This window comes from Psittacula echo (genome assembly GCF_963264785.1).
Source record: "Psittacula echo genome assembly, chromosome: 3".
NCBI lineage: Eukaryota > Metazoa > Chordata > Aves > Psittaciformes > Psittacidae > Psittacula > Psittacula echo.
The window spans coordinates 126201958-126224437 of NC_137736.1; the positions used below are offsets into that span (position 1 = coordinate 126201958).

General features: G+C 47.8%; 1 protein-coding gene across 1 annotated transcript in view; it reads right to left on the reverse strand.

Moving 5' to 3' along the window:
• Positions 1-13288, reverse strand: part of FCHSD2 (FCH and double SH3 domains 2) — a gene marked incomplete at both ends in the record, with an annotated part of 151388 nt that extends 138100 nt beyond the window's left edge. Inside the window, 2 exons of the mRNA XM_080613456.1 lie at positions 10596-10693; positions 13268-13288. Coding sequence (XP_080469582.1) covers positions 10596-10693; positions 13268-13288 — 119 coding nt within the window. The remainder of the gene's footprint in view (positions 1-10595; positions 10694-13267) is intronic.
• Positions 13289-22480: the final 9192 nt, after the last annotated feature.

Sequence of the window (22480 nt, forward strand, 5' to 3'; positions counted from 1 at the left end):
AACTATGATCTGCTGATGTTCCTCATTTGTCAGGACAAACTTCTCAGTTGCTAGCATTGAAAAGGCACAAACTTCTCAAGGTCTCCTAAGGAGAGATGAGACCAGTCATCAGCTGTTGACCATGAAGCCAGTCTTGACCTGAACTCAGAAAGTTGGATATTAAAAGGAACTGTGCACAATACACCATCAGAGGACCGGCCAAACAGGTCTCTAACATACATTGTGTTTCTGAAGATACCTTTTGTAAGAGCAAATAGTGAGAGGACAAGGGGGAATGGCTTTAACCTGCCAGAGGGGAGACTGAGATGAGCTCTTAGGCAGAAGCTCTTCCCTGTGAGGATGCTGAGGCGCTGGCCCAGGGTGCCCAGAGAAGCTGTGGCTGCCCCATCCCTGGCAGTGTTCAAGGCCAGGTTGGACACAGGGGCTTCGAGCAAGCTGCTCCAGTGGAAGGTGTCCCTGCCTGTGGCAGGGGTTGGAGCTGAATGAGCTTTAAGGTCCCTTCCAACCCTAACCAGTCTGGGATTCTGATTCTGTATGAGGTTCAAGTGACCTTTATGAGATGCAAAATACACACAGGTCTCAATTATAACATTAAAGTAAAAATATGAAAACCACTTGATACAACAACAACCATCATATTCTCCACGTCACATCATCTTCTATGAAGAACAGCATCTTCTTTCAGATTATTATGCCTTAGAAACACCAGCCTGTGACACCACTCGCATGAGGGACCACAGACAAGTTTTTACTTCCTGATTTAACTCCAGTTCTGTGGCACAAACATCAGCATTGCCAACACTCAGTGTTCACAGCATGCCAGAGGGTATTTTCAGCATGGCATAAATGGAACTTATTCTGAGCCAGCTTGACACACGGTCAAAAACACTTCAGTGAAACCTGGTCTGGTGGTGTAATACTGTCTCCTGCTATCCACCACACCCTCCTTGCAGAGGCAAGAGCTGAGAATGTGTGCCCGCAAGACAGAATGTAATGGACCATGAACCAGACTAAAACAGAATCAGCTTCACTAGCAGAGGAACAGAGACTCATAAAATCCCAGACTGATTTGGGTTGGAAGGGACCTTAAAGCTCCTTCAGCTCCAACCCCTGCCATGGGCAGGGACCCCTTCCACTGGAGCAGCTTGCTCCAAGCCCCTGTGTCCAGCCTGCCCTTGAACACTGCCAGGGATGGGGCAGCCACAGCTTCTCTGGGCACCCTGGGCCAGCGCCTCAGCACCCTCACAGGGAAGAGCTTCTGCCTAAGAGCTCATCTCAGTCTCCCCTCTTGTCAGGTTAAAGCCGTTCCCCTTGGCCTGGCCCTACAGGCCCTTGTCCCAGGCCTCTCTCTGGGTTTCCTACAGCCCCTTTAGGCACTGGAGCTGCTCTAAGGTCTCCCCTTCAGGAGCCTTCTCTTCTCCAGGCTGACCCAGCCCAGCTCTCTCAGCCTGGCTCCAGAGCAGAGCTGCTCCAGCCCTCACAGCATCTCCATGGCCTCCTCTGGCCTCCCTCCAACAGCTCCACGTCCCTCTTGTGCTGCTGCCCCAGAGCTGGATCAGGGCTGCAGGGGGGGTCTCCCCAGAGCACAGCAGAGGGGCAGGATCCCCTCCCTGAGCTGCTGCTCACACTCTGGGGGGGCACCCAGCACACGGGGGGGTTCTGGGCTCAAGCACTCACTGAAGCCGGGTCACGGGAAACTGCATGTTCACCTGAGAATGTCTAAACCTCCAGAGGAAAGACAAGGCTGGCACACAGAGGAGGGGGAAAAACATCTTCTGTCCTGAAGCCTGATGAAAAAGGCAGAGTGCCCTCTATCAATAGCCTTCCCTTCCCAGGCCACAGCAGATATTGCTTGCAATACTTTGTGTAGGTTACACTGAAAATGCTGACAGTACCGTCTGCAGAAGATGGTAAAACCACTACTGGCAAAGGATGCAAAACCTTCAAACTAAACCGTTTCCCTACCAAACAAGATGAAACAAATACAACACAGCAACATAGGAAGTTAAGCCAGGCTACACTGATTGTGTCTGGAACGATAAGAATTCTCTTCCTCTTTCCAATACAGCTTATCATGACATTTGTGAGATGGCCTGAAGACCTTCAATTCCCCTGACATATGGGGTTTTGGAAGTAAGAGTATGGGATTATAAATACTTAGCACCTCCGAGGGAACTCCTTTCCTACAGGATCAGGCTTGGGTTTGATCAAGCAGATCAAAGGAAAAGCTTTTTGTTCCTTTAAAATAAGCCTATGCCATGTGTTCTGATATCCAAACCTCACTTGATTGGTTGTCTGCTACACCTAGCATTTGTCACCATAAAAATCTGTAACAAAGGCAACTTTATAGGACTGCATTCCAACTACTGGTTTTCCAGAGCTCTGCCAAGTAACACTGTGGTGAAAAATTATACTTAGCTCCAGGAAAGGCCATACTTGGATAGTCATAGAATAAGAAGAGTGTTTGGGTTTAAGGGACCTTAAAGCTCTTCCAGCTCCAACCCCTGCCACAGGCAGGGACACCTTCCACTAGAGCAGAGGAGGTTGCTCCAAGCCCCTGTGTCCAACCTGGCCTTCAACACTGCCAGGGATGGGGCAGCCACAGCTTCTCTGGGCGCCCTGGGCCAGTGCCTCAGCACCCTCACAGGGAAGAGCTTCTGCCTAAGAGCTCATCTCAGTCTCCCCTCTGGCAGGTTCAAGCCATTCCCCTTGGCCTGGCCCTACAGGCCCTTGGCCAAAGCCCCTCTCCAGCTTTCCTGCAGCCCCTTTAGGTGCTGGAGCTGCTCTAAGGTCTACCCTTCAGGAGCCTTCTCTTCTCCAGGCTGACCCAGCCCAGCTCTCTCAGCCTGGCTCCAGAGCAGAGCTGCTCCAGCCCTCACAGCATCTCCATGGCCTCCTCTGGACTCACTCCAACAGCTCCACGTCCCTCTTGTGTTTGGGGCCCCAGAGCTGGACACAGGACTCAGAAAACAGAATCAGAAAGAAATAAAACCCCACACAGCTCTCTGCAGCTAAAGAATTCATTCTTAAAAAGGGAGTAGAGGCAACACTGAAAATGCAACTTTTGGCAAAGAAAGTGTGTGTTGTACTTCAAACCAGAATCCTCCTTTTCCTGTCTTCCACGACAAATGCACACCACAGCACAGTGCTCACAGCTAATGTAAGAAGCCTGAATTCTCCTGAAAGCTCCTAAAAAAAGCACAAGTCCTTAAAGAAATCAGACTTCCATGGCATGTGCTGGAAATGCTTTAATAAACAAAAGCTCATTCAAATGCAAACCTTGAAGCTAAAATGGAGAGAAGAAATTCAGTTTCTTTCTGATGTGAGAAATGGTTTGTTGGGGGGGTTTTACACTATTATAAAACCTCAGAACAATCATCTTTTGATGATTTGCCCTTCATCAGTTCACCCGACTCTGTAAAGCTACTTGGAAATAGTGAAACAGAAGATGTATTGCATTTTATATGTCAGGGATAAAACAAATACTGAAGGAGTGTGGCCCATTTCTCAATGTCCCTGTGCCAAGACACGCCTGAAGCATTACACTGGGGCTGTGTTTATACTGAAACCTGGGTTTTTCTGCTCAAAACTTGGACTTCCACACCCAGTAGCAGCAGTTTTTTTAGGTACATTCCAAGCTTCCCTCAAACAGTTCCAGTCAAAACATCCCCAGATTTTAATTCCATCAAGAATGTGAGCATCTCATTAAAGCGCTGCTTAATTATAGGTAACGTGCCCAGACCACAGAGCCTGTGGTAGCTTTATATGGAATATTATTCAGAGTAACACCACTGAGTTCTCTCCAAAGTTCTGAGATTTCTACATATTCAGTGTTCTAGCAAAGAGTTATGCTCTGTGCTCAGCTATTGAACTGAGCCTTGGAGGGGGGATAAAGAAGGAACTCACAATACTCACTAGTAGTGAGAAAGAACAAGCCAAGAGGGAAGAAATAGCATAAATTCCTAAGAAAATGGCAAGCTTTAATGTAAAAAATTAAGCTTTTAGATCCACTGCTTGTACAAAGACATCCTCTTCAAGCCTGACTCAAACAACATTGTACATAAGTTTCCATTGGTTTCCCTAAGTCTGTTTTCCACTTTGGCAGGTTGAAGGTTTCAGAAGCTGGAAGCACAGAAAAATCCCTCTGCTCCTACTGAAATAAAGCCACCAACACCAGAGGCAAGCACTGCATCTGTGAATGGATTGAATGACCTTGAAGGAAAAAGGAACGGTGGCGATGAAGGACAAGCTTCTGAGCAGTATAAAGGATAATAGAAGCTGCGGCTGCCCCATCCCTGGCAGTGTTTAAGGCCATGTTGGACCAGGCTTGGAGCAACCTGGTCTCATGAAAAATAGGGCCCTGTCTGATACCAGCCCGAGGCAAACATGCTCTGGAGCTCAGTACAGGGTTCAAGAACATCCAAACAATCTGCATTCCCTGCAGCTGGAGGAAGAACAGGAAGAAAGGGAAACTCCTCACCACCACTTTGCCTCAGGGCAGGAAAAGTAAAGCTTTCTCCTCAATTTTCAGCACCTTAATATATACAGGTATATACCCATCTACATAAATGTTCTTCTAAAGTTTTCTTTCTCAGTTACTGATCCTCCTGCAGCACTATCCATACTGTGACGAGACTATTCCCTAATACAATTACCTGTTAAGTGATCTGTGTTGTAGCTGCCCTATTAGATTTGCTGTATTTAAAACTGGAACTGCAGTTAGTTTCTACTTCAGTAGCCTGACTCACAGCCAGAGTTGCTGTAAACCTCATCACGAACCTATCAACATCATCAGTGAGAGTACAAAGTTTATTCATACCAAAAGCTTACTATTAAGTAGAGCATAACTCAATGCATAAAATGACATGTTAAAACTAGCAGCAACCAGCTATCTTCAGATATATATTCATTCATACTTCTTTTTCCTTATCTGTACTGTTCATTCAGGCTTGTTATGACAGGAATGAGACATCAAGTTAGAGACGTCGAAGAAGTACTTTGTCCTCAGCCTGAGCACATAAACCCAAATACCCAGTAAATTCCTTGTTCCCTTACCCACACACTTCACATCTATCCTGCTATGTCTCAGCTGAGCAGAGGGAAGTGACAGCCCAGCTGACAGCGAAATAGCATCTGAGACCAGAGAGGGCTCCGATTGTTAAGGAAGACCCAAGAAGTTCTCTCCACTTAGAAAACAAACTGAGGCTTAACAGCCCTAGCTGATATACAAAAACACCTTGGAAACAGAGGTGATGCCAAAGAATTAAAGTTCACAAAGAACTGGATCAAGAAAGGATCAAGGAAGAGATTCAGTGTCTGGGAGGAAAACGAAAAAGATAGGTTGACAAATCAGCAGGAAGAAGCAATCATCAGAGGATGGAGGATGGAAAACACAGGCTGTGCAGAGACTGGATGGAGCAGCCCTGAGAAGGGGTGTTGGGTGAGGAGAAGCTCCCCATGACCCGGCTTCAGTGAGCGCTTGAGCCCAGAACCCCCCCTGTGTGCTGGGTGCACCCCCAGAGCGTGAGCAGCAGCTCAGGGAGGGGATCCTGCCCCTCTGCTGTGCTCTGGGGAGACCCCCCCTGCAGCCCTGATCCAGTTCTGGGGCAGCAGCACAAGAGGGACGTGGAGCTGTTGGAGTGAGTCCAGAGGAGGCCACGGAGATGTTCTGATGCATCCAGACCAGGAGCACACAAAGATGAGGAGCTTATGATTTTGCCAATTCCTTTTCCACTCTTAATTTTGTTGAATGTTGAAAAGTTAAATTCAGGACCCAGCAAATGCAAGGACTGTACTGCTGCTCCATCTTAGCCAGAAATCACAGAATCTTTACATCTATTTTCAACACACTACACAGTCAACAGACTTAAAATAACGAAGCAATGTAGGATCAACACATCCAGACAGCAAAAAATAGTCAAGACTCAAATAAAGAGGCCTTTCCAGCTGTGTAGTTCCCAAAGCAGCAGCAAGAATTGGGAGCAGGAGGCTGTGGTTACACAGTGACTTCAAAACTACTGTGCAACATTGCTTTCCCTCTCCTTCCTCATGTACTCTTCCTCATAGTAGCAGCAGCACTTGTGCAGCCAGACAGGAAGCTGGAACAGATTTATCCAGAGAATACCCCTTTTGGGGAGAGAAGTCAGGAAAGGTTTGACTTCAGGTGGATGAGCTCCCTAATCCACATGGCTCACCCATCCTTGTGCTGCTGCAGGAGACAGGAGAAATAGTTGGCAAGCAAAGCTGCCCCTTCAGCAGCAATCCAGGCTTCAGAACAGATTAAACTACACCCTCACTCTCTCTGGCAAAGCATGAAAGCAAGCAAGCTTTTAGAAAGTCATTTTCACAGATTCACAGACTGGTTTGGGTTGGAAGGGTCCTTAAAGCTCCTCCAGCTCCAACCCCTGCCACAGGCAGGGACACCTTCCACTGGAGCAGCTTGCTCCAAGCCCCTGTGTCCAACCTGGCCTTGAACACTGCCAGGGATGGGGCAGCCACAGCTTCTCTGGGCACCCTGGGCCAGTGCCTCAGCACCCTCACAGGGAAGAGCTTCTGCCTAAGATCTAATCTAAATTTAGCAAAAACTGTAAAGGCACACAAAACAGACCTTGAGATACCCTTCAAGGTAAAGCAACTATCACCTAGCAAGTTTCTAAAGTCTACAGCATATAATAGATATAAATACACTACAGAAATACCAAATTGAATTAAAATATGGATTATACAGCTTTAAAATATGGACTACCTGCTTTACACTTTTGCAGACGCATGCACACACCCAAAAGGAAAGCATGCCAATGTCCCAGCAAACTATGGGCAACTTCAGACTACTATGTGTGACTTATTTACTACCACCAAACAAAGTAATCTTTAAAACCAAAAGAAAACCTATGAAAAATGCCAACACCTCTGTTAAATTCATCTATTCAGAACACAGTTTGCCCCTGGAAAAGAAATATACTGAATTAACTTGCTGCCTAAAAGCAGGCAGGTGTGGAGAGTGAAGTAGTAACTTCTAGGCATAGAGAAACTTGGAAGGATTTCTGGTTGACAGCACTAAATCCTACATTTACCTTTCAAGGGGGGAAAAAAACCTCCTTTTGCAGCACAGTTGCAGAAAGACAACCTTGTTATAGCAATGCCAGCACATATCTACCACATGAAAGGGGATGGGAGCTTCAGTAAGCTCCAGAAGATAAACATATGTCATGCCTAAAATGGAGCCAATGAGCCTAAAAGGATCCTGAATCACTTGTTCCACAAATTCCCCAGTCACTAAGTCTGAAGCAATGTAACACCAAAAGCCAAATCAAGATCCTAAAGACAGAGATGTATTTTTAAACCGATTTGCTAACACATTTCAAAACACATTTTGTATTATAGTCTTGTCAAGTCATGAAAAGATAATTCAGTGTTACAGCTACTGAGCTTCCACAAAGAGAAACACAACGGAGTTTGTTAAGACTGAGATGGATATTTATTTTTCTTTTTAAATAGATACTGTGCTGTGTCAAAAGTTGTCCAACTCCCACTAAAGCTTTCCACTCAACCAGCACACAGCTGTGTCAAGTTCCAGGTATGCTTTCCACAAGCAAAATATGTTGCCTTTTCTTCCCAGCCTCCAGGACCTACATCATAGAATCACAGACTGGTTTGGGTTGGAAAAGACATTAAGATCATCTAGTTCCAAACTCCTGCCATGGGCAGGGACACCTCACCCTAGAACATGTTGCTGAAGGCTATGTCCAGCCTGGCCTAGAATACTGACAGGCATTTACCACTTCTTTGGGCAAACTGTGCCAGTGCCTCACCATCCTCACAGTAAAGCACTTCTTCCTTGTATCTAACCTAAATATTCCAGTTTCAGTTTGAACCCATCACCCCTTGTCCTATCACTCCAGTCCCTGATGAAGAGTCCCTCTCCACCATCCTTGTAGCCCCCTTCAGACACTGGAAGCTGCTCTGAGGTCTCCACGCAGCTTCTCTTCTCCAGGCTCAACAGCCCCAACTTTCTCAGCCTGTCAAATCTACACCCTTGCATACAAAACACTGCATTATCACTCAAAAAGATGACATATTTTAAATAAACAGGGTGGGTTTGGTTATGTGCAGCCCTGAAGGCTATGAAATATCTGCAAAGGGGCTGAAGAAAAGGTAGTTACACCTATAAAGATGGGCCTTCTATGATAAGCCACAATCCTGACCAAGAAGAATCCTGTTTGGAATAAACAGTAGTTGAGTCTTCATCCTCTCCAAATGACATAGTTTAAGCCTTCAAACTACAAACATTTAAAGCAGTGCTCAGTTTTGCATAAAGATATCAAAGCTACTGGAATGGCAAGTATGCTTATGATCTGGGGGGCTGCCAAAAATCATCTGCTAATACACTACACAATGGTTGTGTTCTAGGATTCATAAGAGAACTTTCTGATCTTTGCCTTGCGTCCTTTCTTTTTCATTGTATACAAAACTGAACTAAAATGATAGAAAAAATGTAATTAAGAGTTTTAAATCATATGGTTTAAGGATTGTCTGTGTGATTTGAATGCTTGCATTTACATGCTAATAAATACAGAGATTGTTTTAATTATCTACCATTTTTAAATGTGAATTTTAAATGCATTCTTAATCACTAGCTTGCAAGCCACGTATTCAGACTTCCCTGTTGCCACTGCAACAGTTGAGTTTGTAGAATTCAGAGCAGTACAACTCAAAGAGTACGAAGTCCTATTCCTGCAGTGCCCAAAAGCTCCAACAGTGTTATGAAAGGACCCAAACTCTCCCAAGCCTTGATAAACAAACAGTTTTCAGTTAGAATTTAATACTTTGGGATAACAGCAGGGTGCTTTCCATAAAAATCATTCTCTGTTCCAGAGACAAAAAGATCCTGTGTGTGGTTCCAGGGAGCATTGCTTTCTGGAACATTCCGCAATCTCGGTGGCTGCATATTCTGAATACAGTCATAAACACACCAGTAATGGGATGATGAGATTGACACCCAGCGTTTCACACGAGTGTCACACACCAGCCAGAGCAGCACCAACACCACCAAGTCCTCAAAGCCCAGCTCCCCCTTCCCAGCAAGATGCAATTAAAAGGCCTCTGCATCACAAAGCAAGTTTGCATTAATTTTAAGCAAAAATTCTCTTGTTCTCTCTTATTCTGTTATCTGATATTTGAATAAATCATTGACACAACAGAGCTGTCCTATCACATCATTCCATGTTTAAGGAACGTTTAATCTGTAAATCCAGGCAGCGATTCTGCAAAGGCAGATTGCTTGCAGCAAGACTGCTGGACAGACTATGCACATTTAGTGACTCTGGTAGTGAATTAAATATATTAACCCAGTTTCTTAATCCATAATATCCAAATTTATAAATTAACTGTAGAAAAATTAAATTACATGAAAGAAAACTATTTTTCAGTTGGCATTTTCACATGTTTTCCTGGCTTTGTAACCACAGGCCAATAACGCCTGTGACATCTTTCAGCAGAACAGACTGAAGTGATTATAAGCGCCTGAAAAATAGGAAATGCCAATAAAACCTGGACTAGAACAGCAGTACCTGATCTGGATATTCTAAAAATAAGTTTCTATCCAGGGGGAAAAGAATTCCTTGGCTCAGTCTGTTACTTATTACTCAGCATTTGGTAGTTAAACACCGCGCAGCCACTCATTTGAATCGAAGGAAATGAATGCTGTGATCTTGCCCAGACAAAAAAGTGTCTCAACACCCACAGAAGAAAAACAGGGGAGAGAAGGTTCAAGTCTCCACAGTGTGATTTATGAAGAGAACACACTGGGAGAGTGAGACAAACAGCCCAGCAGCTGTCAAAGGCAACACATTTGCATTTTATATACAAATATAGAGCAAGGCATCTTGTTTAAATAAGTAATGGGTGGACTATACACTGCCAGACAGAGCAGGATGGCACAGGACTTACTGCTGAATACTCGACAGAAGAGCCACCCTAGAAATTGATTCTCCAAATGGAATGATTAAGCTTCCATAAAAAGCAATACCCCAACCACTGTGTTTTCCTAAAAGCAAACTTTTATCTTCAAAAGGAGCAATCACATTAGGTAAAATGAAGACTAAAACCCCCACAATTATGTCATGTTTCCCTACTGATCTTCACCTGGGCAGAGTTTGAAATTCTATATGGAAATATCTTTGTATGAGTTTCTTATGGTAAAAAATAGAATCTATTTAAAAGTGTCATTTAAAAGGAGACATAAATCATTAGTGGGTTTAAGATATTTGCATCATTTTAGCAGCCTCTTACAACTGGTAAATCAAAATCTGGGTCTATTTTACAGAGAAATATTGCTGAAAAGACCAATGTTTTTTGCATGTTGTTTGTGACAGGGGCTTTTTTTTTACCATTTCCCCCATTGAAGAGAAGAAAAAAATGGTTTGCATTGTGTTAGCTCCAGTTATAATTTCCAGCTGTGTCAAAACTTTAACAGCCTAAAAGCAGGAAATCCAAAGAGGAAATTCCATCGTCAGTTCCTGGAGTTTTGTAACTCCAATGTTCTTCTAAAAACTGGACCTTAAAGGAATTTTTGGTAGCATTTGCTGTAACCTTACCTGATATCTTCAAGTAGCTCACATTCTGCCTGATGCTTGGCCTGAAGTTTTGTCATCTGCTCAACCTGAATGTTTTTTAGCTCCTGTGTAACTTTCACCTACAAAACAAACCACAGACCACATATATTGGCTGGAGAGTTTAAATTATTTCAACAAGAAAAAGACACAATTTGTGTCCTCCACCTATTCTAAAATGGCACATTTCAAACACAGAGTTAAGAGCGCAGTTTAACATTCATAAAGGCTGATTTCAGGAAGTGCTGTCACCCCAGCAGGCTTACACTGCACATGGCAAGAACCTCATGCTTAGGGCCCAACCACTACCAAAAAGTGCAATTTTATTCCAAAACCTTGGAGCTTGTGTGCATTAAAAAGTTTTGCCCACCAAAACCAGGAAAAACAGGCCACAGGGGGAGAAATTACGTTATAATGTACATATTTAGCACTTCAGTGCAAGTCAGGCCCATTTTGAAATGTATTGAACTGTCCTACACTTGCTATCATGTAAAGAGAGCTTAAACACCAAGTTGGATTTTGGTTGTGCATCACATCAAAAGAGCCTCTCTAAAAGGCTTCAGAAGGTCAACCTTTTGTTTTTAGTACTGGTGTCATTTCCCTTTGAACCTTGTGATCACAAAGCTAGGGTTCCAATACTTTGAGAACCAACTTGATAACTGGCAGCACCATTGGCACAGGTATAGGGAATGACTGGATTCTAGAAGGGAATTTGGGGGTTGTTTTGTTGTTGGTTTTATAGAACAAGAGGTCTTGGCATTTAAACCCTCTAGTGATCACAGGGAATCCATATATCAGCCTAAAAAATGACCTGAAGACATTATGCATTCAGGAGGACAGAAATGCCAAACAGTTACAGTAATGCACGAAGAGGTGAAGAATTCACAGAGGAAGAAGACACAAAATTCCCTCTTTTTCAGTAGCAGGGCAAAAAGCCCCTAGATCTCATCAACCAGCAAAAGCCTCCTCAATTTTAACACTGAAAACAAGCCCCAGCAGCCAGCACCCTTCAGCCAACATTATATAAAGACACATTTTTCACATGATACCAAAATAGTTAAAAATCACATGTATGTGACTTCGAGCAGAAAAAAAATGCCTATTTTTAACATGAACTTTCAGCATTTGGGGGTTTTATCTGTATATGAAAAAGAAAACCCTACTCAAAATAAATAAACCCACACAGGATGACCCATGTAATGGAAATAATCTCGAATAATACAGGCAAAGAATGCCACACGTAGCATAAATAAGCCACCAAACGCAAACTGAAATAGAAATAAGAACTGGTTCAACAAAAGCAGAGTCCACCCGCAAAACAAGAGGTCGAGAGGGAGGAATGAGCCAAGGAGAGATGTTCCCTGCAGTGCCTGCCAGGGCTACTGGGGATGACAAGGGATTTCTGTCTATGTTCCCTCTCAAGCCTTCCTCCCTTCCCAAGCTCTCCCAGTCACTATTATACGGTTCCCCACCCGGCAAACCCCTGCAATCTCCTCACCAAGAAACCTCAGTCTCACATCCGAGATCTCAAAACAACCCCATCGAGCTACGACAAACCAGGCTGTGAATGATTACAGCCCTAATCGGGCAGCAAAGAATATCTAACACGTACCAAGCTCAAACCCACAAAACTCCCTTCCACGGCGCCTGTAAAAGAGCAGCTTTTCCACCCTGAGACCTGCTCCTCCGGCTGTAGCTCTCCCTTTCTCCCCACACCACTGCATAACTAACCAATAAATCTCCACGGATCAGCACTTACACACAGCTCAAGACCCCTGGCTCAAGTCGCCCAGAGAACAACCTGCACGCAGAGAAGCCACACTAGCCAACAGTCTTTATTGCAAATCTACATTCCTTCTTACATCCCTTCCCACACCAGCCCCCCAGAAAGCAAAGCACCCTGTATTCCCATGAACACAAAAAAGCCTCCCCGCTGCATCTGCAGATTGTTCCCATCACACAGATGTTGCCCATTTCTGGCTGCCCCTGGTCGCTCCTGAGCCATGCTGGGATACCCTGCATCCTTGCATCAACTCCAGACGTGACCTTCTGCGCCAAGACACCCGACCCATCGCCGCTGGCATCAACACACCGTAGCACCCCAATGCAGCTGAGCCCCCAGAACACAGCCCACAGCACCCCGTAACTGTCTGAACACCTCTGCAGTCATCGCCCCCCTTCCAGCCCTGCCCAGCCATTGCTCTCCTCCATCTGGAGCACTGGGTACTGGGGGTACCCCAAAACCCACGGACCATTGCCCCCCCTGCACCTCTTTCCTCACCAGCCTTCCCCATACCCACAGGGCTCCCCTCCACACCAGACTCCCCTTCCCTTTTCCAACCCCCCCCCCAGCCATTCCCCCTTTGCTGGGTCACCCTCCCCGAGCCCCACAACCCCCAATTCACCCCTCCTTGTCCCTCCTAACACTTGTTTTCCCTCACCCGACCTCCCTCCATGCTCCACCATAGCACAGCCCAACCTGCGGCCCCTCTCCCCACCGGCTCCCTCAAAGCCCCTCATCACCCCCCCTTTATACCCCCAGACCCCACCACTCTGCCCTAAACACACCTTATCGCTACCAGCACCCCCAAATCAGCCTCCAGCCCCACTTATCCCCCCCAACACACACACAGAGCCCCCCACGGCAGGGCCCTCACCTTCCTCGGCGGCGGCTGCATGGTGCTGCGCTGGGTCTCCACATCAATTCCCTCCCCCCGGCAGCAGGATGCGGCCCCCGCTGCAGGAGGAGGAGAAGGAGGAGCGGGCAGCGATCGTCTCCCTCCCGGTGCAGGGCGAGTCCCGGTCGGCGGGAGGAGGGAAAAGGGGAGGGAATGGGGGGGGGGGGAAAGGCCGCCTCTTCCTCACGGGCAGCGACCGAGCAGCGTCCCGAGTCCCGGCCCTAGGGAGCGGGGAGGGAAAGGAGGCGGCGGCGGGAAGGCGGGGACGAGGCTGAGGGGAGGAAAAGAAGGAGAAGGAGCAGCAGGAGCGCGGCTCGGGAGCGCCCCGCTGAGGGGACGCGCGCCCGCCTGAGGCGAGGCCTCCAGCGCCGGGAGCGGCCACCACAGAGCGGGGCGGGAGGGAGAGGAGGAGGAGGAGGAGGAGGGAGGGAGGGAGGGAGGGAGGGAGGGAGGGAGGGAGGGAACGCCCCCTGCCGGCTCCGCTGCGGCCGCCGGGGGGCGCCCGTGGGCAGAGCGGGAGGCGGCGGGGGGGAAGAGAGGGCGCGGGGGGTAGGGGGTGAACAAGGGGGTGCACATGGGGGTAAGGGGTGAACAAGGGGGTGCAGGGGGTGCACATGGGGGTAAAGGGTGAACAAGGGGGTGCAGGGGGTGCACATGGGGGTAAGGGGTGAACAAGGGGGTGCAGAGGGTGCACATGGGGGTAAGGGGTGAACAAGGGGGTGCACATGGGGGTAAGGGGTGAACAAGGGGGTGCACAAGGGGGTAAGGGGTGCACAAGGAGGTGCAGGGGGTGCACAGAGGGTAAGGGGTGCACAAGGGGGTGCAGAGGGGTTCAGGGTGCGTGCACAGGGGGGTGCAGGGTTTGCAAGGGGGTTCAGGATGTACACAAGGTGGTACCCAGGGCAGTGCAGGAGTGTGCACAGGGAGGGTGCAAACGATGCATGGGGTGCACAAGGGGGTGCACGGGGGGTGCAGGATGCACGCAATGGGGTGCACGGGTGTGCAGAAGGGGTGCACAGCGATGCAGGGGGTGCACAGAGTGCGTGGGGAGGGTGCAGGGTTTGCACAAGGGTGTTCGGGGGTGTGCAAGAGGGTGCAAGAGCTGAACAAGGGGGTGCAAGGGCTGCACAAAGGGGTGCGGGAGTGTACATGGGGGTGCAGTGCTGTGCATAGGGTGAACGCAGGGGTGCAGTGAAGTGCAATGGGGATGTTCAGGGTGCATGCACAAGCGAGTGCAGGGGGGCACAGGGAAAGTGCAGGGTGTGCACAAAGTGGTGCAGGAGTGTGCATGGGGATGCAGGGGGTGCACCAGGAGTGAAGGGGTGTGCACAGGGGTGGTACTCAATGGAGTGCAGGGGGGTGCACAGGGATGGTGCAAGGGATGCATAAGGGGGTGAAGGTGGGGGTGCAGGATGTACCCAAGGGGGTGCAGGGGTGTGCACGGTGGTGCAAGAGATGCACAAAGGTGTTGCACGTGGGGGTGTAGGGTGTACACAAAGGGGATGCAGGGGTGTGCAAAGGAGGTGCACGGCGATGCAGGTGGTGCATGTGGAGGGTGCAGGGTTTGTATAAGGGTGTTCAGGGGTGTGCATGGGGGTGCAAGAGCTGCACAAGGGAGTGCAGAGGTGTGCATAGAGGGACATGGGGGCAACAGTTTGCAAAGAAGATGCACAGGGGTGCAGGTGGTGTGCATGGGGGGTGCACAAGGGGATGCAGGGGTGTGCATAAGGAGATACAGGGGTGTACACAGGGTATAGTGGATGTGCACAAGAGGGGTGCAGGCTGTGCACTAGCTGAGTGCAGGGGATGCACACAGAGTGTATAAAGATGTGCAAAGGACGTCACTCTTATGTGATTTGAGCAGGGGTGTGCAAAGGATGTGCACCCTCATCTAGCCTCCAAAGCAGGAGTCCACTGCAGGATCTGGCTACACAGATTGGGGTGCAGGATAAAACCCGTGCTGCCGTGGAGGTGCTCCCCAGCACCATGCAGACATGGTGCTGGAAGTGCTCTGCACTGGAGAAAAAGCAGCCATCACCTTTCTTCCAGCACTTTTAAGCCTACCCAAGCAAAGTGGAGCAGCAAGAGATGGAGCTGAGCTGGAGTTCAACTTATAAAGGACTGTTATCCTCATAGAGTCATAGAATACAGACTGGTTTGGGCTGGAAGAGATCTTAAGGCTCCTGAAGTTCCACCTCCCTGCCACAGGCAGGGACCCCTTCCACTGGAGCAGCTTGCTCCAAGCCCCTGTGTCCAACCTGGCCTTGAACACTGCCAGGGATGGGGCAGCCACAGCTTCTCTGGGCACCCTGGGCCAGTGCCTCAGCACCCTCACAGGGAAGAGCTTCTGCCTAAGAGCTCATCTCAGTCTCCTCTCTGGCAGGTTCAAGCCGTTCCCCTTGGCCTGGCCCTACAGGCCCTTGTCCCAAGCCCCTCTCCAGCTTTCCTGCAGCCCCTTTAGGCACTGGAGCTGCTCTAAGGTCTCCCCTTAAGGATCTTCCTCTTCTCCAGGCTAAAAAGCCCCACTTCTGTCCTCAGAGCCTGGGGACAGCAGCTGGAGCACCCAAATCCTGATGCACCCGACGGCCACCACACCAGCAGAGCACCTGAACACACCACAACCCACAAGCCTTTTGCAGGAGGTTGCTTTTAATCACAGATGAATAAAGCAAAGCAGAACCCTTGAGCACTGCAGCCACGGGTGAGATGCAGGAGAGCCCAGGAGGCAGAAGTGACGTTCCCAGCCATGCAATGCCATGTTTTGCTGGGTATGAATTAAAAGCCCCTCAGCAGACTTGCTTTTTCCTTTCCCCTCCCAATACTTAGGTTGCTTGGCTCAGCTTATTAGATCTGCTGCAATGAAGTCTTTGAACTCTTCAAGTGCATTTGGATGTTTCCTTGAAGCAAATCACCAGGGCAGTTTGCAGAGCACAAGGCAATTCTCGTAATTGCATTTTCCCAAGTGCTCCAGCATTGCTGCAGCTCCAGCTCCTACATTATTGATGAACAGCTTTACTCCAGCTCCCAGAAAACAACCCAATGCCTTTAAAGATGCTTTAACAATCCTTTAACACTTGAAAACCCCCTCAAATGCAACTTGAATTCTCCTTTCTCCGCTAGCTATTAGTTTATTTAGTGCTGGTAATTACTCCAACTCCTCCTCCTGGGAAGATTTCATCTAAATCATTGGTGTGATGTGGTGCCTCAATAAATGATGTGAGCATCATCCGTCTATTGGAGCTACACAACCTGCAGATCCCTGAGGGTGTCCATGCGCTGTCCCCATTAGCAAGTTTAAACCCATCCAAAGCATTTCCTACACACACTCGTATACCTGGAAAGGTGATTTGGGAAGACAGAAGCGTGGAGTGGAATTGTTATGTAATAGATATATTGCAGTATTGCACTGCCCGCAGTGTGGTGCTCAAGCTGGGATGAGCAAATGCAATGGGATGTGCTCAGGGGGATGCAGAGGATGCTTCGTGGAAAAATAGATTGGAAAAAGCATTTTCTGGGCTAGGAAAAATCAGCTGGTGCTGTGGTGAAAGCTGGGGCTTGCAGGGGTTTTGCATTGGGAAGAAGTTCCTTAATGTGAGGGTGCTGAGGCACTGGCCCCGGGTGCCCAGAGAAGCTGTGGCTGCCCCATCCCTGGCAGTGTTCAAGGCCAGGTTGGACACAGGGGCTTGGAGCAAGCTGCTCCAGTGGAAGGGGTCCCTGCCCGTGGCAGGGGTTGGAGCTGGATGAGCTTTAAGGTCCCTTCTAACACAAACCAGTCTTGGATTTTCTAATAGTGGGCTATATAACACGACAATCGGAAACCCCAAGGAGACCAAGTTGGTTTTGTTTTGTGTCACCTCACCAAGGAGACAACTTGAAACAACCACAGGAGCCACCAAGGTTTTTCCGGCCAGGACATAGAATCACAGAATGGTTTAGGTTGGAAAGGACCTTAAGATCATCCAGTTCCAACCCCCTGCCATGGGCAGGGACACCTCACACTAAACCATGGCACCCAAGGCTCTGTCCAACCTGGCCTTGAACACCGCCAGGGATGGAGCATTCACAACTTCCCTGGGCAACCCATTCCAGTGCCTCACCACCCTCACAGTAAAGAACTTCTTCCTTAGATCCAATCTAAACTTCCCCTGTTTCAGTTTGAACCCATCACCCCTTGTCCTGTCACTACAGTCCCTGATGAAGAGTCCCTCCCCAGCATCCTTGTAGCCCCCTTCAGACACTGGAAGCTGCTCTGAGGTCTCCACGCAGCTTCTCTTCTCCAGGCTCAACAGCCCCAGTGTTCTCAGCCTGGCTCCATACAGGAGCTGCTCCAGCCCCTGCTCATCCTCGTGGCCTCCTCTGGACTCGCTCCAACAGCTCCATGTCCTTCTTATGTTGAGGACATCCATAGAGGGAGATAAATAGAGGGAGACAAACAAAACACAACCGTGCCCCAGCGGTTCAGGAAACAATTCGTCACCGTCTTGATTTAAATCCTGTGGAATGTGTTTGGTAAATCTGTCTGCTTGCAAAGGTTCAGCCCATCCCTGAAACCTCTTTTGGAGGGGCCAAGTCCTTGTGAGGATCCTCAGGGCATTAATACTCCATTTTCCCCTTGGATACGCTGGCGGGAATGGGGAGCTGCTTCCCTTGGGTCCACAATGGAGTGAGGGGGGGGATGAGATTTTGATGGAGATCAGCATTGAATGAACTGAGAAAAGCAGGAGCCAGGCAGGGTAAACAGGTTCTTAAAAGGATTTCATTTCATTTTCATTTCATTTCATGAGGGCCTATAAGGATGCTGGGGAGGGACTCTTCATCAGGAACTGCAGTGACAGGACAAGGGGTGATGGGTTCAAACTGAAACAGGGGAAGTTTAGATTGGATCTAAGGAAGAAATTCTTTACTGTGAGGGTGCTGAGGCACTGGAATGGGTTGCCCAGGGAGGTTGTGAATGCTCCATCCCTGGCAGTGTTCAAGGCCAGGTTGGATGAGGCCTTGGGTGCCATGGTTTAGTGTGAGGTGTCCCTGCCCATGGCAGGGGGTTGGAACTGGATGGTCTTAAGGTCCTTTCCAACCCAAACCATTCCATGACTCTATGGTTTCATTTTCATGGAATCATGGAATCACAGGATCCCAGGTTGGATGTGCCTCAAGGATCATCTGGTCCAGTCTTTCTGGGCAAAGCATGACTTAGACTAGATGGCCCAGCACCCTGTCCAGCCCAATCTTAACAGTGCCCAATTATTTATATAGTTTAGTTCAGTTTAATTTCATTTTGTTTTATTTTAACTTAATGTAACTTGATAATTTTATTTTATTAATTTTTAAGATTTAATTTAATTTTGTTTCATTTCATTTCACATCTAAAAGAAGGCACAAAATACGATCCCAAATTGATCTATAACACCCAGGGAACCCCAACAGAGATGAGACATGAAGGATGCAAACCCCAAGAGCCAAATACCAGTTGATGGTAACAACCCACCGCTGAAAAAAGGAGTGTATTCCCTCACCCAGAAAAGCAGAATATGTCCATAAAAGCCAAATCTACAGATGAATCCCAAGGGATGGAGCCCCACTTGGGTCCATCCTTATGCTGCTCTCAGTGTGCAGACAAGGAATAGAATGGTTAGGTTTGGAAAGGACTTTAAGATCATCTAGTTCTGACCCCCGTGTAAAGGTATCTGATTTAACAGTTGGACTTGGTGATCTTGAAGGTCTTTTTCAGCTTAGTTGATTCTATGATTCTATGATTCTATCTCTGGAGCCAGCTCCCATGCAACCACTTTCCCACGTGCCTCTTTATCCTTCACATCTGAATATAATTCCTGGATAAAAACCTCATGGGGTACAAAAAGCTCACGTTGAGTGTGGAAAACACTTCGCATTTAAGGACTCTGGGCTGCCAGGATGCTCTTTGGGTCAAAATCAGCGCATTTTGCCCCATTGCTGCATCCCGGGGAGGTGCTGAATGCAAGAGGCAGCTCTGGCTGCGTTTCCACAGGCGGATCCAAGCGTTGCTGACTCAGCAGATTTTGCCCATGGAACTGGTAGGATTTTCCTGGCAGAAGGATCTGCTCTCCAGCAGAAACCACAGCGGGAAGGGGCTGGTGACAGAGGAGCTGCTGGTCTGTGTGGCCTGCCTTGGCCTTCAGAGATGGTACGGGAACTGCTTCTGCTGGGAAGCTGGCTTGTTATATTAAATAGGGATATATAGGAACATACATATTTATATTAAATAAGAATATATATGAATATATATTTGTATTAAATAGGAATGTATATAATGTGTATTTTATATAGAATGTATTTTTTATTAAATAGGAATGTATAGGAATCTATAATTTATGTTAAATAGGAATATATAGGAATACATAACTTATATTAAATAGGAATATATAGGAATATGTAGAATACATATATACACTCCATCCTTGTCAGCGTTCAAGGCCAGGCTGGCCACAGGGGCTTGGAGCAAGCTGCTCCAGTGGAAGGGGTCCCTGCCCGTGGCAGGGGTTGGAACTGGATGAGTTTTAAGGTCTCTTTCAACACAAACCCCTCTGGGATTCTATAATTCTATGTATTTTATATTCAATAGGAATATATTGAATATATTTTATAATAAATGGGAATATATATAGGAATATGTTTTATATAAAAAGTAATATATAGGGATATATATTTTATATTAAATAGGAATATATAAGAAATGAAAAGCTTAATTGATAGATAGATGGATAGGCAGATAGACAAATGAATAGATGGGTAGACAGACAAACAGATAAGAACTAAAGAATGAAAAAATGAATGGAAGTGTATTAAAACAAAAGAATAGAAGAACAAAATAACCCGTAACAATGAACTGTGATGTTCCAGGGGGTGGCACAGTCATTCCCTTCCCTACTTGCGTCTTTGCCAGGGTGAGAGCCGACTGCTTCAAGGTACAGGTAAAGCCATAAATTGAGCTTGGGGTTATCTCAGAGCCATGGTTTTATAGAATCACAGAATGGTTTAGGTTGGAAAGGACCTTAAGACCATCCAGTTCCAACCCCCTGCCATGGGCAGGGACACCTCACACTAAACCATGGCACCCAAGGCCTCATCCAACCTGGCCTTGAACACCGCCAGGGATGGAGCATTCACAACCTCCCTGGGCAACCCATTCCAGTGCCTCAGCACCCCCTCAGTAAAGAATTTCTTCCTTAGATCCAATCTGAACTTCCCCTGTTTCAGTTTGAACCCGTTACCCCTTGTCCTGTCACTGCAGTCCCTGATGAAGAGTCCCTCCCCAGCATCCTTGTAGCCCCCTTCAGACACTGGAAGCTGCTCTGAGGTCTCCACGCAGCTTCTCTTCTCCAGGCTCAACAGCCCCAACTTTCTCAGCCTGGCTCCATACAGGAGCTGCTCCAGCCCCTGCTCATCCTCGTGGCCTCCTCTGGACTTGTTCCAACAGCTCCATGTCTTTTTTATGTTGAGAACACCAGAACTGAGTGTTTCTCCCAGGACTTCAAAGGTCCTGGTGACACTGAACTATATTTTTCCAGCTCCACATGTTGTGCCTCCAGATGTTCCCAGCTCATCCAGCCGTTGCCACTGCTCCATTAAGATGAGGACAGACTTTTGAGGCCCGAGAGATGCCTTGCCATGAGCCCATGCTGGAGGTATCCCAGCATCTGTTGTGGGTGATCCTCACACCCCTCTGCTTCCTAAGATGCAGTGAAACAGAAGAGATGCTGAGTCCTGCTCCCACCTTGGTTGCTTAAAGCAACCCATGTGCTCAAGCAATGCTGCTGGCACACACCTTGCACTGCTTTCGCATCACAACAACTGTTACCCTTGCATTTCCCCCTAATTATTGGATCTTTATGTCCACCTCTTCCTTCTTTCACCCATAAATCTCTGCACATCCATCTGAAGGAAAGCATCAGGCTGGTGATGGAGCCTCCAGGCTTTCCCCACATGGGGGTGCCATGCAGATGCGAATGGGAATGGGTGCGCACGTCCTACAGCCATGGCAAGGCAAAAGGAAACACCTCAGTGCGGAGACTGCTCTTATTTTTTGCCATAAAAAGGGAAAATATATGGATTGGGAAAAATAAGATTCGCAAAGCATGAGAAAAGCAAGAAATAATGTGGATGGGGAGAAAATAAGAACAAAATAAGACCAAATAAGGTCTTATTTTTCCCCATCCACATTACTTCTTGCTTTCAACATGCTTTGGCATTCCCCAGTGGAAGAAACAAATCCCTTTCTGGAGCTTGTTGTAACCCGGTGTGAATTGAAGGAACCTTGAAGTAGCTTTTCAGGAACCCAGGGGATGAATCAGCCTCCTCCAGGTTAAACATGGGTGGAAGGACTCGTCCTGCACGGGGATGGCCGCCGGAGGATGGAGGTCCAGCCGAGCTGGAGGGGAGCCAGTAGAGCCCTGCCACGTCCTGCTTGGGCCTGTTCCACCACATTTCGGTGCAGGCTGGTACACCCAAAGTGCTTTGTTCCCCGCGCTCTGCTGTCCTGGCCTCTCCCCATTCCTCTCTTCTCATGTTTGCCATACCTGAAGGGGTGAGACTGGGATTAATTTCCATGAGAACACGTTGAAAGAGTAAATATCTCGGAGCAGGGACGCTTGGCAGGTTCGTGGGGTTTGTTTTCCTCCAAGAATTGGCAGCTTCCCTGCTCTTTTGCTGGTTGCTCATGACCAGACGTGAACATCAGCAGCTGAGGAAGCAGGAGGCATCTGCCCATCTGGAGCAGTCTTTGCCCTCTGTCCCATCCCAGCGTTGGGCTGTGACTGTTCCCAAGTCTACCCAGGAGGTGCTTCTTGGTGCTTTCAAATGGAGCTGGTGTAAATCAGGTAAGTCCTAGAGCAGCCTCCTCCTTACATTGATGTTATCTCTCACCCTGCTGGGAGTATATAGGGAAAGGCAAAGGCAGGAGATGAGGGTGATGCCCAGTGATGGGTTTCAGTCCTTGAGTGGGAGTGAATGTGGTACTGCTGTGGTCAGGTGTGGGAGCAGGACCACAAACATCAAACATTCATTGGCTGCATTTCTTATGTGGAGCTGTGCTACACCAGTGGCACCTCAGGAGCAGGAGGCAGGAGATCACTGAGACTACTGGAGTAGAGGAACCATGAGAAGAGCGTCCAAAAGCCATCCAACAATGCTCCTGAGGTTTGGGAGCCTTTTGACAGC